At 34.6% G+C, this 18,368-nt stretch overlaps 1 protein-coding gene across 19 annotated transcripts in view; it reads left to right on the top strand.

Moving 5' to 3' along the window:
* TRDN (triadin) overlaps positions 1 to 18,368 on the top strand; it is a 361,517-nt gene that overhangs the window by 225,521 nt on the left and 117,628 nt on the right. For 16 of the 19 annotated variants that reach the window (XM_077902099.1, XM_077902108.1, XM_077902007.1 and 13 more), the window contains 5 exons: positions 411 to 428; positions 3,831 to 3,863; positions 3,981 to 4,007; positions 6,091 to 6,117; positions 14,504 to 14,551. In XM_077902099.1, coding sequence (XP_077758225.1) covers positions 411 to 428; positions 3,831 to 3,863; positions 3,981 to 4,007; positions 6,091 to 6,117; positions 14,504 to 14,551 — 153 coding nt within the window. The remainder of the gene's footprint in view (positions 1 to 410; positions 429 to 3,830; positions 3,864 to 3,980; positions 4,008 to 6,090; positions 6,118 to 14,503; positions 14,552 to 18,368) is intronic. The other 3 variants (XM_077902138.1, XM_077902131.1, XM_077902076.1) reach the window with 1 other exon arrangement.

Here is an 18,368-nt window from a genome sequence, read left to right as displayed (position 1 = left end):
ATAAATTCAATTAATCTTGGATACATCAGCATCAGTTAGGAACTGAATCGTCCCCTCTAAGTCTTGAATAGAATCATTACTCATCTGGCAACTCATATGTTTCTTTTGTATTTGCTTATATGTGATTATGTGTTCACCTGTGTTTAAGAAGACTGCAAGATATATATCATTGAAAATGGCTAAACCGTGTAATCCTAGTTTGATTCATTGTCAAACAATGCTTTGCACTCAAATTATGGAAACGCCTATAGTAGTAATCGGCAATACCTCAGAGCAACCTGAAATTCGAGAGAGAATGGTGGAAGGGGTTGGAAAAATTTTAGTCTAGTCAATATGTTGGGGGAGTAATTTTACCTTTAAACATTTTAAAAGCAATTGGTTTTTTAAATTGTTTTTATTTCTTTCAACAGAACATCCCAAGGGAAAAAGTAAGGAAATGCATGCAAAGTATATTTGTGTATATGTTTTTTTTTTCTCTTTACAACTATTATTGGCTTGCTGGTATATTTAGACTTGCAGTTTTGAATATCTCTTTTATATTTGATGCATGTGAGCTCTACTTGTTATTTTTTGTTAGAATGAAAAAAATATATATAACCTGAAGATCAGAGGGACTAAAAACCATGGCAGTCATTCTTAAATTCCTTCCCAAATTCATACAATCATCTAATAATATTATCCACAGCCTCATAACCAAAATTATAACTTCATTTCGGTTATTGGAATAAATTTAGTTCCTGTAAATTTAGTTCCTATAATCTGGTTAGTTCTCAGTCCTTAAAAAAGACCAAAGAGAAGTTGTTTTTCAGCCTGGTTTTATAACCTCTTTCCCTCTTATCTTTTTCCTTATATCCGTAAATATTTTGGCATGTCCATATGATATTTGACATTTCATTCTTAATGTGATTTCCCCCTTATAAGCACTGTGGCTTATATATGCATCGCTTGCAATCCATACCCTCCACTGTTGCTTTAACACCCTGTTAAAGCTGTTTGCTAACGGGAAAGCCAGATGCCTCTGCGTTGTATCTTTTGCAAGTACATGCTCTCTTCTGAAGGAATTAGGATATGTTGAACAAATGGAAACAAAAACCCCCCAATTTAACCCTATTCAATCAGCTGTTGAAAATCATCTCATTCCCAGAAATGCAGAGCTTTTAAAGATCCCAGTGATATTTAAAAAACGTCTGTTTTAAAACATACAACACTTTTTGAAGATTTTATGTATGTTTTGGTCCTCCAAAAGGTGAGGACACTGAGGCATTCTATGTCATAAAAATGCTCTAAGATGTTCTGTGGAAAGAATCATGAAATTATAGTACAACTCAGCCAGGGGGAGCAATCTATCTATAGAGAAGTATGTGTTCCTTCAGTTTCAAATTTATGTGTGTGCACAGCTGCTGATGAGCATTGGCTCACAGACAGACACAGAAACACTCTATAAACCAGTGCACCAGCAGGAAAATGGAGGATAACCAGAGATGTGAAAAATGATGTTAAATAATATATATGTAACCTTAAGGCCCTCACTTTATTGCAGGCTATATAATTTAAAAGATCTTGCAGACACACTGCATCTCTTTGGCAATCTTCAGAGAATTGGTATATTTAATTTTTTTTTTAAAAAGGCCTTCCCAGGCATTCATTTACATCCCTCACTGAGAAGTTTGGTGGATTGTGACTTGGGCAGTAATAGAGAAAAGAAAAAAAAAATTCCTCTAAACAACTAATAATTCATTTTAAATTAACTTGTTTGCTCCGGTTTATCATCTAGAGTTGTTTTGTTTTGTTTTTTTAAAAAGATTTATTTATTTATTTGAGAGAGAACTCGCATGCTCGTGTGCTCACGTGTGAGACCACCAGTGGGGGGTGGGGGGAGAGCAGAGAGACAGAGAGAGAGAGAGAGAGCCTAGAGAAGTCGACTCCTGTCAGAGCCTGGGGGCTGACGTGGGGCTGGATCGCACAACGCACAAGATCATGACCTGAGTTGAAACCAAGAGTCAGACTCTGAACAAACTGAGACACCCACCCAGATACCCCCAGACTTGCTTTTATTGTTGTTATGGTTATATCTTTGAATTTGTTTGACTTAGACTTTCTATCTTTAAGATTGCTTCTTTCAATTATACATCTCCATCCCTGTATTCTTACTTTGCTTCTACTTGTCTAGTTATCGCAATTAAGAAGTTATTCTTTTCTGAGTTTAAAATAAATCACGGTTGAGAAACAGGGTGAAAAGTACATGGGGGGGATCTTCCTATACATATTTTTGAAAATTTTTATAAACTATAATTTTTTCAAAATAAAAAGCAAAAACAAGTCAATCATAGCTATGATTTGGCAGTCCTTGTTGAATTAAAGAGTATTTTACTTTATATTTATCAAAGATAATTCAATAACGATATCTTGAATTATCTTACATAATAAGTGCTCTTAACATTGTTCCAAATTAGCACGGGTGTTTTTCTGTTTATATGATGGCTTTCTGTTGTGATTGTAAGGGTCTTATTTTACCTTTGTAATACCACATATAGCCAGAATTCAGTTTTGATGCATACCCAGATTGACTTCCAGTATTTTTTCAACTATCATTGCTTTGCAAATTTCTTAGATACATTACATGAATGGTGTTTCAGTTCAGCAGTAAATTAAGCAACACATTTAATTGCTCCATATTTTTCAAACAACTTTTGGCATGTTCTCACTGTGTTTAATTTTAGCTAAGTCACCTAAGTGTCTTCTTTTTGACTTGTGACGCTTGGTCAAGTCATTTGTTTATTTGTTTTACTGCCTGCATGCTTCTTGAGAGTGGATAAATTGCTCTTTATACTTATATGACTACATTCCTGATAAAATTGTACGCTTGAGTGACTGATGAGATGACTGTAGATTTGATGGCTCTCTGTGTTCCCAAAATATAGTTCTTAAAATTCTTTCAGCGTAAACATCTTCTAGTCTCCAAAATGTATTCATTGAATGAAACTTTAAAATAATCTCGTTGTACCTTTTCTTTAAAAAAAGCTTATAATAATGTACCTATGTTAAGACATTTCCTGAAAATCTTCTTTTAAATCAATTTGACAAGCTTGTCAAGGCAAAACAAAAAATAGGATTGCAGATAATAGCACTTCGCATAAAATTAGTACTTGCACTTTGTATAAAATTAGTTCTTATTATAATATAAATGTCGTCTTACTCTTGAGGCCAGAATAATGCATTGTCTCATACAATATTGACAGAAGTGGGTTCTTAAAAAGAAATACTATCTAAAAAGGACTCTATACGGAGCATTTGTCCTAAAAACAAGGGAAATGTGTTTTATTTTCCCCCGAAAATTCAATCTATTTCAGTGTCTTCAGTTTGCCGCAGAAAGGCCTTTGTCTTAAATAACTTTCAGTATAAGAAGAGTTCACCTTCCAAGAGGAACTCCAGATGAAATCTGTCCAACTGTATCTGAAAATCATTTTAAAAGAGCTGAAATAATTATCCTTTGTGTTTATTTTTTATCCCAAATTTATTTCATGTTGACCTAATACAATAGCAAACTAAATGTTTTCCATTATTTATAGACTCTAATTAATTTTTTTGGTTTATTATCCATGAAAAATTTAATTCCTCTTACACAAAATATTTTTATGCTCTTCTGTGAAGGAACTCAGTGAGGGAAAGAGAAGGAAAGATTTCTTTTATTCATTTTATTAGTTTGTTTTATTAGTTGCTGCAGTGTAGTATTAGCACATATATGTTTATCTGTGTTAAAGCGATTAAATTGTGACATATAAAATTGGAATAATAATAATAATAATAATAACAATAATACTATGTTTCAGAACAGGAAAAGAAAGAAAAATACGTGGAACCAGGTAACTGTTTTTAAATTCCTCTATCTTACTTTCATTATATTAATTTGCAATTGAATACTGAATTGTGATAGAATGGCTTAGAATGTTGACTTTTTCCTTTTCTTTTGTTTGATGCAGCAAAGTCGTCAAAGAAGGAACATTCAGGTGAGTTAGATTCATATTCCTGGATTCTTCCTACCTGATGTCCCATGTTTATTAATATTGCAGCCTCAGACAGGTGGTAAGGACGATGCCAAGAAAAGGCAGAAAATCCCTTCAACCCATGGTCTTTACTTAAAATTCATGACATAGAGTTAATATCAATGTAGTTTCAGAAAACAGAAGCCAAATAATATGTTAGACTCTTGCTGTCCACTGAGAGTTCTGTGAACCAGCAGCATCAGGTTGTTAGAAATACAGTGTCTTTGGCTTCATCAGGGACTGACTAAATCAGAATCCCTAACTTCCTAAGACCTCCCATGAATTTGTCAGAGCAGTGTGTGAGAAGCACAGCTGAGTGTAAAATAACAAAAACAAAACAAAACAAGAAAAAAAAAACCCACTTTCTGTAAATGCATCCAATATTGCTTTACTTGTAAAATATGGAATATTCAATTCCAGCAAATATTCTCGCCCTATTCAAAACATTACTTATTGACATTCCTTGAGTACTCAGGGGAGCTGCAGCGAAAGTAGAGGCAAATTTTGCCCTCAGTATATTTATATTCTAATGGAGGAAAATTGAATTGAGAATCAACCATCAGTAAAACACACATACAAACAAATATATCTAAGAATACTGTTGGTGTGGATTCCAAATGGCTTTCTTAAAGGTTTCTATCATTTAGCTTGCCCTATCAGCTATTTCAAATTAAAATAAATGCAACTTTCTAAACCTATTTTACTGACTTCATTTTAAAATATTACATGTCGATTTTGCCTTCAAATTTTACTCAACGAACGTCACCAAGTTTTCGTTTGTGGGTATGTATGTGTAGGTAGTCATAGATCAATTTAATGTCCATTGGTTGTCTTCCCATTTTATTGCATTTAAATGGAAATTGCATTTACCCAGTGTTATGTAAATAACCAACCACACAAATTTAACTCAACTATTTCCTACCCCACCCCCATGCCTGCCACAGACTACAGCAAACAACAGGTTCAAAGCTCCATTTCTTATTCTTCTAAGTTTGTGAAACTTCCTCAGACAACGCAAATCCATTTAGTTTTTTTCTCCAACTAGTTCCCATAGCATCATCCTTTTTTCTTTATAATAGGCACTCACAATACTGTTATAATTACATTACCTTTTCTTGTTTCCATTTTAAAGAGTCAGAAATTAGAGTGCCTATTATAATGCCAGGCATACATACTGTAGGCACTTGATAATGGTTTATTAAATGAAAGGAGAAATACCAAATAGAATAACCACATTTAAAAAAATAAAAGGGAATGACTTTTAAATATTTTCCAAGATGAAATAAATAATCACATTTCATCATTTCACATTAACATTGATATTATTTATCCTTTGGGAAGGAATGCTTTTGTCTACCTTACAGAGAACAGAGATTTGTTCATTTGTGAGTAACATTCTCACAGGTGGGCCAAACACATATTCTCATTTATGCACATATGCAGAAAACTAAAATAGAGTATATATCATAGAAACACATAAACATGGAGAAACATTCAGAATGACTATGAGTATAATCAGTTTCAAGAATATTAATAAATAGCTAACTATTTATTATTATTGTCTAATATTAAACATGACAAAATACAATAACTTAAATTGCTTGAAATCATTATCTGTTTATTTCAGAGTATGATTACAGGGTAGCAGTGTGGCAGTAATTAGCTTTATTTTAACAATTGAAACCATCGGATAATTTATTAATTCTTTTCCTATGACTTTAAGGAAAATGCACTGGCTTGTATATAAAAACAATCAAATCCTTAGCTAATTGAAAAGGAAAACAAAATGAATAAGTTGTGAATGAGCATTCTGTGTTGGGAGAAGATATATATAAGTATAAAAAAATCTGTGGTTCATGGCATGTATTTATAGTACATCAAAGAAAATGTCACAGTGTTGTATTTTCTCCTTCTGAGACCAGTGTTTTTCCTTAGTTTCCAAGGTTATAATACAATCTTTAAGAAAATAAATAACCTTAAACCTATTTGAGAAAGAGACTGTGGACTTGTAATTAATTTAGATCTTCTTGTTTCTTGTCTTTAACAGCTCCAAGTGAAAAACAAGTAAAAGCAAGTATGTTGAATAAAATTAAAAAAAAAAAAAAAAGAAAAGAGCATATTTCAGCAGCTTACTAATTTAAGTTTTCTGCTATAGACAAGGCTAATGCTAATTTTCGAGGCTGGCTTACCAAATGTTTCTTGCTATTAATATTTGTTGAACTAATATACATAATTATTCAACCTTTTCTTTTTTATCCATTTATTCTTCTTAAAATTTATTTTCATTTGGAAATGTTAATTTGTCCATATCATAACTCCTTTCTGAGTAGTTTGTATTTTTATTTTTTATTTTGATGAATAAATGATCTCTTCAGTTTCTTAAGCACATCAGACTTAATTTTCCTATTGATTAATCACTTGACCACATAGGTAGGCAACACAATTTGAATACCAGTGAAATCCATTGTGTCTTGAATGAAATGAAACCCCTAATAATTCTAACTACTGTTCATGTAATGTCATAATTTCCTTCTAAGGTTTATATCTTCAGATTATGAATACTGACGGAGAATTGATACCATGGCATTTGCATCCATATTAAGTTTGACAATATACTTAGGAAAAATGCTGGTTTCTTTGATGGTTTTTCTGAATTAGGTGAAGTACCTAACAGATTGTCACTAATGAAAATTATTTTAGGTGTAATGACTTCTAAGCTTTTCTAAGATTATGGTCAAATCTCAGTTTTATGCATGATGTAAATACAATAATATTTTTCATTTGGTTTGGAGCTGCATAGGTATTAATGATGGTACTAATACATAAAACAAATGTGTGTTTTATTTAGTGTCAGGATTTGAGATAGAGTATATCATTGGTGGATATATCAGATAAAAATTAGAAAATATAATTTTGAGTAACTGGGTAGGTACTTTTAAAAAATTAGAGTTGGAGGTATTTACATAGACATTCTAGACTTTGAGAGGTGTAACACGTATCTAAAATTTCATTTGTATTTTCATGAAAAATTTTAGTTGAATGTAAAGCTGATTGGAACTTTATATTATGGAATCCTCAGTATGCTAATACTTTGTAGAAATGCATAATCAAGAAAATATATAAAACAAAACTGATAATTTTGCAGCACTGGTAGAGAACTTTAGATTGAAGATTATGCTAAAAATGAACACTTTCTTCCTAGAAAAATACGACATATAGATAAAAATGTTGATTTGCAGTAAAACAACCCTGTAAGTTTTGCTGTCTATGAAACACACCATCCAATCAAGTTTTGAAGAGATCAGCATCTTTTGCAGGAAATTAGCAAATTGAGTTGCTAAATCATCTTAGGCCCATTATAAAAGTTTCAAAAGAATTAATACTCAACTCTTCACATGGTTGAGAGATTTAGACTTAACAGAAGCATTATCCCTCAATAAAAAAATTTAGAGATAATACATAAATTGTTTAAATTTTCTATTAACAACATGAACATCTATTTCTTCAAGTAAAAGTTGCCTTTTAGTCTTGAAACTATACAACAGAAGAATTTTTTCAGGGCAGCCCCGGTGGTGCAGCGGTTTAGCGCCGCCTGCAGCCCAGGGCGTGATCCTGGAGACCCTGGATCGAGTCCCACATCAGGTTCTCTGTATGATGCCTGCTTCTCCCTCTGCCTGTGTCTCTGCCTCTCTCCCTGTCTCTATGAATAAATAAATAAAATCTTAAAAAAAAAAAGATTTTTTTCACATCTGCTATGTACAATGGGCCTTTTGTAAAGTTATTGCCTAATGTAAAGGTTGCATATCATTAAAAATACTCTTGAAAATTCCTAAAATCACCATATATGAGCACATAGTTTTGTGTATATAACCTAAAAATTTGGGATATGATTTTACAGTATCTTAAATTACGAGAACAAATGAGAGTAAGATGTATAGCTAAATCAAGGTAAATTAAGTATTTATATGATACAATTGCAAGGTAATTTGGCATTAGCACTTCATTCAAGGAAATAACTAGAATGTCAATTAGGTTGGCGTGTGGAACCATTTCTTCTAGGTCCTAAGGAAATCAAAATTACTATAGGAAAAATACTGGAGGACACAGACAAACCCAGGAGCTGTATCAGTTCAGGGTGTTAGTTATCATGGTACCATGAGCTTCAAGGAAAGGGAAATCTTTCAGGTTCAATGATGTAGTGCTGTGGAGCAGCACTTAATACCTCCACATACAGAGTTATGTGTCAGTAATTCTGTGAATGGATGAAGACTGTCTGGGACCAAGCAGACATGCCAAACCTAGATTTACAATTTCTGCAAGTTAACACAAACCCATCTATCATAGGACATACAAAAATGTCTCAACACACCCAATTCCCTTCTCTGCAGTCCACTGTCCCTGCTTTCCCACACACTGGATAGCAACACAGGAGCTGACACTATGACGTTTCCATTTCCAAGCAGGAAGAGGATGAAACAAGCAGATTTTGTAAGCCTTAGGTCATTTCAGATCTTTATCATTCTCCTTGGTGAATCTTCAGGAAGGAATGCAGTAGTCAAGGATTAGCAAATGTGTTTGACTACATCGTATCCTTTTTCCCCCAAGGACAATTCAGTGACCAGTGTGCCTCAAGACCTTGAGAAACACTGCTATTCATTACTTCCTTCTTTATATCAAGGACCACAGGGCTCTGATCATGTATTCCATGTGCATATTCTCTCAGTCTCTGGTCAGTTTGAATTTTGAGCAAAAAAGTCTCCAAAGACCAAATCAGGACCAAAGGCTAGCCATTTTAAATCGTGGGTTTAAATTTACATGAAATGGCAATAATCAGGCATTTTTCTTCCCTTGGATATTAGTACCGCATTAGATTTGTGATATGCTCGGCCACCAAGCTTATGTCTATCACTTAACTACATTTCAGTACCTAAACATGTGAGTCTATCAGTTAATCTACTAATGCATGTCAAGATTCTTCAGGAGAAGCAGTATACAGAATTTTAAGATAAAGTCCCTTTGGGGCACCTGGCTGTTTCAGTCAGTGGAGCATGTGACTCTTGATCTTGGGTTGGTGAGTTTGAACCCCATATTGGATGCAGAGATTACTTTTTATAAAAAGGAGATAAAAAGTCCCTTGAATTTCATTAGTTATATGATATTAGAAAGAGTACTTGGGTACAATTTATATTAGTCAAAAACATGGCATGGCTTTTGGGATTCAATTACATACTCTGTCATGGAAATTCCTGGGGGAAATATCTATGGGCCTGAACAATAAGTCTGATGTTAATAAAGTGTGTCTAGAACACAGATTTTAGGAGCACTTGAGTGGTTCAGTGGTTGAGCTTCTGCCTTTGGCTCAGGTCATGATCTTGGGGTCCTGGGATTGAGTCCTACATCAGGCTTCCCACAGGCAGCTTGCTTATCCCTCTTATGTGTCTCTGCCTCTCTCTGTGTTTCTCTTGCATAAATAGATAAAATCTTTAAAAAAATAGAACACAGATTGCATCACATGTATGACCATGAATCTCAGTTGGTTAAAACAATATTCATATTCATATTCATATCATTTCAGAATAATTATTACTAGCACTTCCTTTCACTTGTTCAGTTTGGATAGTAAATTATAAGATCATGCCCCAAATCACAGACAATTCTGGCTAAATGAATTCAAAATATTATTGATATAATTCTAATAAAAGACAAACTACACACTTGGAAAAGATATCTGTAGCACATATAAGTAGCAAGAGATGAGTAGCAAAAAAATAAATAAAAATGAAAGACAAGATGACTTGATAGACAGTGGGTAGAAAAAGTGGATAAAAGATTTAAGTAAGCATTAAAAACAACTCCACAAATCATTTATAAACATATCAAAAATATTCAGTCTCTTAGTATATTGGAATTTTAATTAAAGCTCTACAATAAGAACTGTTGTACACATGCCAGATTGACCAAAAAAGAGGAAAATGATTATTCTGGTAATGGTAATGACGTGAAGCAATAGAAACTCTCACATACACTGTTGGTGTGAATGTAAAATTTGGGGGAACATTCTGGCATTTATCTGGAAAAATTAAACATGAGCAAATGCTATGACCCAGTAATTTCACTTTTAAGAAAATTCTTGCACATGTGTACCAGGAGACATGCGTGGAAATGTTCATAGCAGGATTATGTATAACAGCACAAAATCAGATGTGACCTAATGTTGATTGGCAGGAGAATGGATGTGTAGGCATTAGAATATATACATACACATATATATAGTGGAATACTATACAGCAGTTAAAAATGATAACTACAGCTCCTCATGTCAACATGGCTTCTGTAAAAGGTTAAACTGAATTTATTTAAGCAAACAATGATTTGAATCAAGCAGTGCCAAAAACGAAAAATAGTTAGGGGTACTCTGTAGTCAAGGGCTAGGGCAGAGGCTTAAGAAGACACAGAAGCAAAGCAAAGCAATTATTTAATTGACTCGAATTTAAATGTTCATTTCATTGAGAAAACTTATTTGACCATCTTGATAGTTGTTCTTAAGTTTTAGTTTTCTCAGAAAAATCTAGATAATTCTGGCTTCAGTTTATTTACGTAAGCTAGCAAAGTCACTAGACTACCCCGGCTTAATAGCCTCTTTCACTATTTTAACACTGCATCTCAACATGATGTTTTGAAAGAAGCAAATCACAATAGTTAAATAATATAAATCAATTTTTATAGCTATCTCACTAAAGAATATAATATGGTCTATATAAAAATTATCTTCATTTAAAAATAAGTATATATAATAAAAAACTGTACTGAAAAATAAGGAAATGATTCATACAAAATTTAGGACAATGATGATTCTGAGATGAAAGGAAAGGCATGAGGTAGTGGAATGAGTTAAGAGATTTCAAAGTTTTAACAATATTTTATTTCTTAAGCATTTTTTTCTTTACCATGTTAAAATGTGTGCATATGCTATATGTCTTTCTGCCTCTCATTTCTATAATATTTATCATAATTAATTAGGCTTTAAAAACCCAGAGAATGAGAAGATAGAAGTGGTGACATTGTGTTGCAGCTCCCTCCGGCCATGATGGACCACAGAGAGATAAGCAGCTGGGGTAGGGGGCGGATATAAGCAAAGGATGTGGTTGTCTGTGGTTAGAGTGACATATTATGTGTCTGCAAGTATCACTGAAGTGGAAAACTGATGAGGTAGCAGACAGCAGTAATATTTGCAAGAAAAAATGCCTTGACTTGGCAGAAGGAGATGGGATGCAGGCTGGACTGGTATTAAATAGAGGCAGGGACTGAGCATCCTGTGGGATGCGCAGGAAAACAAATGGCACAGGTGGTGCTGGCGAGGTAGGGAAAATATGAGGTAGTGTAGTCTGCTTTTACTTTGTCTATGAATTTGTCCTAGCAGCTTGCCTCTGCACTGCAGGTTACTGGTAGCTTGAGGAGGGGAGGGAATGCACGGGCTTGTTGTCTAGAATGAGAAAACAAACTCCCTACATCTGTGCTAGTATTGCTGGTCAGGGCTGAACACTCTCTTAAATATTGAACTGAGACCTTTCAAGTGAGATCTGCAGCAGGGTGAGTTTGGATGGCTGTTTGGGTGGCAGGCATAAGGTAGTTTTGGTGTTTGGGGGGCATAATGGGTTGAGTTGTGTCTGCCCCCACCAAAGGATATGTTAAGAGTCTTAAGTCAGTACCATTGAAATGTGACCTTATTTCAAAATCAAGTTAGGAAGAGGTCATACTGGATTAGAATGGGCCCTGAATCCAGTGACAGGTACCTTTATAAGGAGAGGGAGATTTGGAGACACGTAGAGACACACAAATTAAAGATAACTATGAGAACATAAAAGGAGGAACTGGGGTGGTGCATCTATAAACCAGTAAATGCCAAAGATCACCAGGAACCACCAGGAGCTAGGAAGAGGCAAGGAAGGATTCTTTCCAGGAGAATTCAGAAATGACTTCAGAGGATGGCCCAACAACACCTTCATTTTGGACTTCTTGCCTCTCGAATGGTGAAAGAATAAATTTCTGATGTCTTTAGCCACCCAACATTTGAAAAGCAGTCTGGGAGACCACTGCAGCTAATGATTATTAAAGTAAACACTAAGTGAGTGATGTTACCATGGCTCATTTAAATATAAGCTTGGTAAGTGAGAAAAAATATATACAAATATAAGCTTGGTAAGAATTAAAGTGAGAATATGAAGAAGATCTGGAGACTGCGAAAGGCGTAGGATCAAAAGAATGAAAGTATTGATGGAGTCAGATTCTATTTGGAAAAGGTTCTTGAGTAAGTGAGATATGAGAGAAGAATGGTGCAGTGATGCCAGAGAATAGGATTTGGGGGATCAAAGTTTTGGCAGCAAAAGAAAAGTCCATGAGTATGTTGGTTGGTGGGTGGTAGCAATCAGAGAATTGGAGTCCAGTTTTTAGAAGTGAGGAGGCTAAGGCAATGAGAGATCAAGCGGGCATATGAATTGTGTGTGTAAGTGACTCCCAATCCTGGTTAAATGTCTTGGGAAACTTCCAGTATATATTATAGTCCAGCCTTATCCCAGACTTAGAATCTCAAAGCTTTCCAATTATGGACTCGTAATAGCCCCCTCACTTATTCTAATGGGAAACTGTGATTGAGAGTTGTTTTGAATCAAATCTCACAGCAGTAATGGAGAAGATGACAACTATGCACAAAAATACTCAATGAGAAATGGGGCAAGGGTATAAGGCTGGTTAAAGACAATGAAAAAGAGGGATAGGGCCAGGTGCAACCTAATAGTGTTTATTTCAAAGGAACTGGAATTTAGAGGAAGCAAGGCGATCACAACCTTTGAGAAGTAATGAGACAAAGAGGATATATACATCACTTCCGGAAGCTTTGGTCCTTAGGGAATGGGAAAACAAACTTTCTTCATTTTAGAAGACTGCTTGCAGGGACGCAGTGTCCTTAGGGGGCGAGGTTAAAAGAAGTGGTTAAAAGAAGAAAGCAATGCACATTCTGAATAGAGGCTGAGGGTACAGGGGTGTGTATTGTGGTGGAGTTGACTTGGAAAGGACTTGGAAAGAGTCTGTTTTTAAAAGAAATGTAAACTCTGTTTTCCCCCGGAAGCCTAGACTCATGGTAGCAACTGAAGTAAAGGGAGGGAGATCCCTGAAGAATTAGTCTTGACTGTGTCTTAGGGGGACATTTGGTTATCAGTGTCAAACTGTGGTCCAGACCAGCAACACAAGCATCACTTGGGAATTGATTAGAAATGTGAATTCTCAGGACATGCCCCAAACTCACTGGCTTAAACCCTCTGGGCTCAGCATCTGTGTTTTAACACCCATGGGTGACTCCGATGTATGCTGAGAACCACTGGTGTGAAGTCTTTATCTGGAAGGTATATAACAGCCAGGAGTCTGGATAGTCCTGAACTCAGGGTCTTAAGGCAGCCTGGAGAGGAGGATACTCATATGACTACTTGCCTAGACTCAACTTGTAAAGCTTGTGGTATCTAACACTCTGGAATTAAAACCTGAACATAATGTGAAGGCCTTCTTTGACATCTGATCTTTCTCACCACTCAATGTCATAGGGAGGGCAAGAGGGCATGAAGAGTCTTATTGTTTGGCTGTTCCCAGAGGCTCCACTGTTGAATGTATATGAGTGAGGGGGATATATTCAGATACCAATAAGAATAAAAATAAACTTAGGTGACTAAGGAGAATAACATCAAAAAGTCAAAAAGTTATTAAAATAAGTAAATCAAGATTTATAAATATTGACCAGTTCATTAGTATTTTTCTTTATTTTCTTCCGAACTAGAGAAAACTTTAATTAGCACGGATTTGAGGTCCAAAATTTTGTACTAGGACCAGCATTTCAAATTATGTCTTGAAAGCAGCTCTCTTATATTCCACACTAGATATTCAGAGAAACTGCAAGAAGACTCTTGGGCCTTTTGTTTTCCACCACCTCCCTCTCTCTGTCTCTCTAAGAAATATTCAAATGGAATTTTATATAATATTAGGGTGAATCTTTTATAATATAAAGCTAATTGATTGAGGTCAAATACTGCTTGCCATCCCCATAATTAAGACTAAATGAAGAAGTCTTTTGAAGTCCTCTTCCCTGCAACTCATGCATCATTTTAGATTTAAGCATAAGCCAATTAGTATTCCAGTGTATTTTGTGAAATAAGCCACCTTGTTTTATGGCCACTACTTACATAGCACTAAGATTTAATGCCATGGAGTTGTATCTTGGAGAGATAAGAGAGTTCATTACCTAAAAAAATATGTAAGTACTTGATAGAGTGGTTTTTCTCTGCTGCTTGCTTTGCTCTCAGGTGCCATGTTTTATCTTTTGGGCACTTTTAGTCTTGTCTGATTTACAATATCATAATATATTGACCTGGCATTTCTGATATCCATTTCTCATTCCTTAATATCTGAATTTGCAGAAACTGAACGAGCCAAAGAAGAGACTAGTGCTGCCTCAACTAAAAAAGGTAAATGCAGCGTAAAGAAAAAGATGCTATGGCTATAGCTTATTTCTGCTAAGGTTTCTAACTTAATGTCTTGTTCAATGTTTATAGAAGAGCTCTATTTATTGATTATACTATTTCATTGATACAGAAACAGACCCACTTTGCACAAGATTTATGGGATCTGTGCTAACAAGGTTTTGTCTTCAGTGTTCTAGTTCCAAAGGTTTCATTCCTTTAGGGTGATAAACTAAAACCAGTAATTATAGTACAGTTGCAAGTTAGTTTTTTAAAACTGGAAAAATGCTGCTATTTAAGCTCAACAGGATCCCAATCATCTGAAGAGCATTCAAATTCAATATACTCCCTTAGGAAGACAAGGCTTGAACAAATGAAACTTGGAGTAGGAGATCTTACATGAACAATGCTCACGTTGTGCTTGAATAATATTAGATTAGAAAATGTGCTTCTTGAAATGCTTGCTCACTTGGGGACATTTTGCTTTAAGAAATATTAGAAAGTTTGGAATTTAAGTTTCAGTTATTTCTCTTAACCATGTTGAATCAGAGGCAACTGTTTACATGAATATTGACTCCCTTTAGGAGACATTAAAAATAATATTTTTGAGAACATTACTATACATTAAAATTAATCATCATGATTAGAAGTTTGACATATTTCCAATTCAAAATACACTGGATTGGGACTCCTGGGTGGTTCAGTGGTTGAGTGTTGGCCTTTGGCTCAGGGTGTGAATCTGAAGTTCCAGGATCAAGTCCTACATCAGGCTCCCTCCCTGCATGGAGCCTGCCTCTCCCTCTGCCTATGTCTCTGCCTCTCTCTGTGTCTCTCATGAATAAAGAAATCAAGTCTTTAAAAAATAAAAAAAAAAAAGAAAAAGAAAATAAAATATGTGATTCTGTTTTGCAGATAGAAATGAAATCAGTAATATATCCAATGTTGTTAGAAGCAGCATCTCAAGAGACCATTTAACAACCTCACATACACGCACACACACACCTCCACAGATACCTTTTCACACATACCCCAGTAAAACAGCATTCCATTTTTCTCCTAAAACACTCTCTTATTGCATGTACTTTATAGGGAGAATACATATCAGAACTCTAGGGAGATATAAATTGTACATAGCATACATCCACATTCTCAATGCCAAGCAACTTATATACATATATATTAATATAAATGTATACATGGATATAAATTAACACAATATAGATTTATGTATTAGTTGATAAATTATAATATAAACTAAGATATTCCATTAACACATAAATTAATGCATAAGGTAGTATACATATATATATAAAGATAAGACAAAAATTAGATTAGATAAAGAATATTTAAAGAAAAAAATATAAATTTTTGTAAGGTAATTAATAGAAGCTAGAGTTATTAAAATTAAATCCTAACTATATCTTTTCTAATAACCTAATATTTGTTGTGCCATTTTTCATAAGTGATTACAGTACATGTTGTATTGATATCTTCTGCTAGATATCAATGTGTCCTAAGTGGTAGAGTCATAAATTCATCAAAGTCCGCATTAATGTATCACATTCTTTCATGGTGTCTTATTTTCAAATCAATTTTCCTTGTTGGCATTAAGTGGAATGTGAGCTAATGCCTTCATACCATGAAATGGCTAAAGGTCTAATACAAATTCAGAGAAAGTCATTAAACTAGGCTCAGTTAAGTGAATATGAGGCCAGGAAATTGATATGTGTTAAAAGCAAGAACAAAAGTGAGGCAAAGTTGTGTTTCAAAATTAGTAGCCAATCATGAGGCCAGTGGGGTGTCCTAATAGCAGTTATTTGGGGTTCATATGGAATTAGATTTCAGATACTGAAACTTAGGGAATTCTTGATTATGAAAGACAATCTGGAGACAGAGTTAAGTAAGAAGGAAAGATTTAAATACTAGTAACTGAGCCCTGCACAGATTCTGAATCACTTGGAGCCTGGATATTAGGGTAGAAATACAAGCACACATAGTTTGGAGTCCAATCAGATCAAATGGAAGTGAGCAAAGATGCTGAATTGAGATTGAACTATCACTTAGTGAACTCATTGGGATCTTCAGCCAAGAATGGTCCCTGAGTTTAGAGTAAAGCCAATATTTTGGTTGGGGTTAAGTAGACTTGACTGGTAGATTTACAGTGGAATGAAAGAGGAGAACTAAACTTTTAATGAAAATAAACTGCTGGCTCCAACTACTCTGCTTCTAGTTAGTCTTAGATATCACACTTCAATTCTTAACTTAAATATGATTCTGCAGGGACGCCTGGGTGACTCAGCAGTTGAGCATCTGCCTTTGGCTCAGGGCGTGATCCTGGGGTCCTGGGATCCCCGCAGGGAGCCTGATTCTCCCTCTGCCTATGTCTCTGCCTCTTTCTGTGTCTCTCATGAATAAATAAAGAAAATCTTTAAATAAATAAATAAATAAATAAATAAATAAATAAATAAATAATAACTGACTGACTTTGCATATTAAATCTGCCTGCAACTACAGTATGAACAGAAACAAGTGTTCTTTCCAAGGCTGTCATAAATATTTTGAAATTCTGGAACTGCTTTACCACTTCAACAAGTTACAAGCAAAAAAAAAAAAAAAAAAAGACTTCTCTCATTTGTCAAGTAGTTTTCCTGTCCGCTACCCTCTCACTGACAACCGATCATACATGAAAATACATGTGGTTTCATCATGCATTTAGGAGCCAGACCCTAATCTCCACAATACTTAGCATATTTTGCAAGATTCAACTTCTAGTCTTTCAAAACTAAGTAGAATAAGAAAGTTATTTAAGAATTATTTTTGGTTTCAAAACATTATAAATTGTTCTTCTACATTGAGGTTTGAACTAGGGATTATATAGCAACGTTAAGTGGAAATTACTGATTTTGTGCTTGCTTTAAAATTTTCACAGTTAAAAGAACTTAATATTTTAAATTAATTTCAGTGTGCCAACTTATATATCTAGTATGAATTGTTTGATCTTAAGCTTATTATTAAGTCATATTTTCAGGGGATATATAGTATTTAATTTTCAATATATCATCCTACTAATTTAAATTTGTTTTGCAGCATTCAAATCATGTCCACTTTCATTTAACATCTATTTATGGTTCACATACTAGAAACGTAATTAAGGGAAAATGTAGATGTCAATATTGTTTTTGAGCAATTAAAAATACTGAAAAATAGGAATCTAAGTTTTTTGGGCCTCAATTTTTGGTATCACCTAAAAGTTTTCTATGTAATTATAGTACATGGTTCAAAGCCAACAGGGTGAAGAGATAAATACAGATAAATTTCCATAGGAGTTTAAAATTTTTTCTTACCTGGGGAAAAGTAAAGTCACATTACTATATAAGGTGACTTTGGAGCTAAGTTTTAAATAGCAGAATTTTGTTATGTAATCATTAGTTGGAAGGGTATCTTGAGAACAAGGCAAAGTGGTGGGAAATGGTAGGATGTATATGAGGAACAGCAAGGGTCTCAGGAACATGGTATGAATTAATACAACCAGGGCTAATAATGTTGTAAAATGGACTGATTTAAGAATTGGGATCCCTGGGTGGCGCAGCGGTTTGGCGCCTGCCTTTGGCCCAAGGCGCGATCCTGGAGACCCGGGATCAAATCCCACGTCGGCTCCCGGTGCATGGAGCCTGCTTCTCCCTCTGTTTGTGTCTCTGCCTCTCTCTCTCTCTGTATGACTATCATAAATAAATAAAAATTAAAAAAAAAAAAAAAAAGAATTGGACACTACTCCATGGGCATTAGGGAATTAATGAAAATTTTAAGTATAGGAATAACACTC

This window comes from Canis aureus, chromosome 1 (genome assembly GCF_053574225.1).
Source record: "Canis aureus isolate CA01 chromosome 1, VMU_Caureus_v.1.0, whole genome shotgun sequence".
In the NCBI taxonomy this organism is placed as follows: domain Eukaryota; kingdom Metazoa; phylum Chordata; class Mammalia; order Carnivora; family Canidae; genus Canis; species Canis aureus.
The sequence above is the reverse complement of the archived record's forward strand: the minus strand, read 5'-3'. Positions and strand labels throughout refer to the sequence as shown.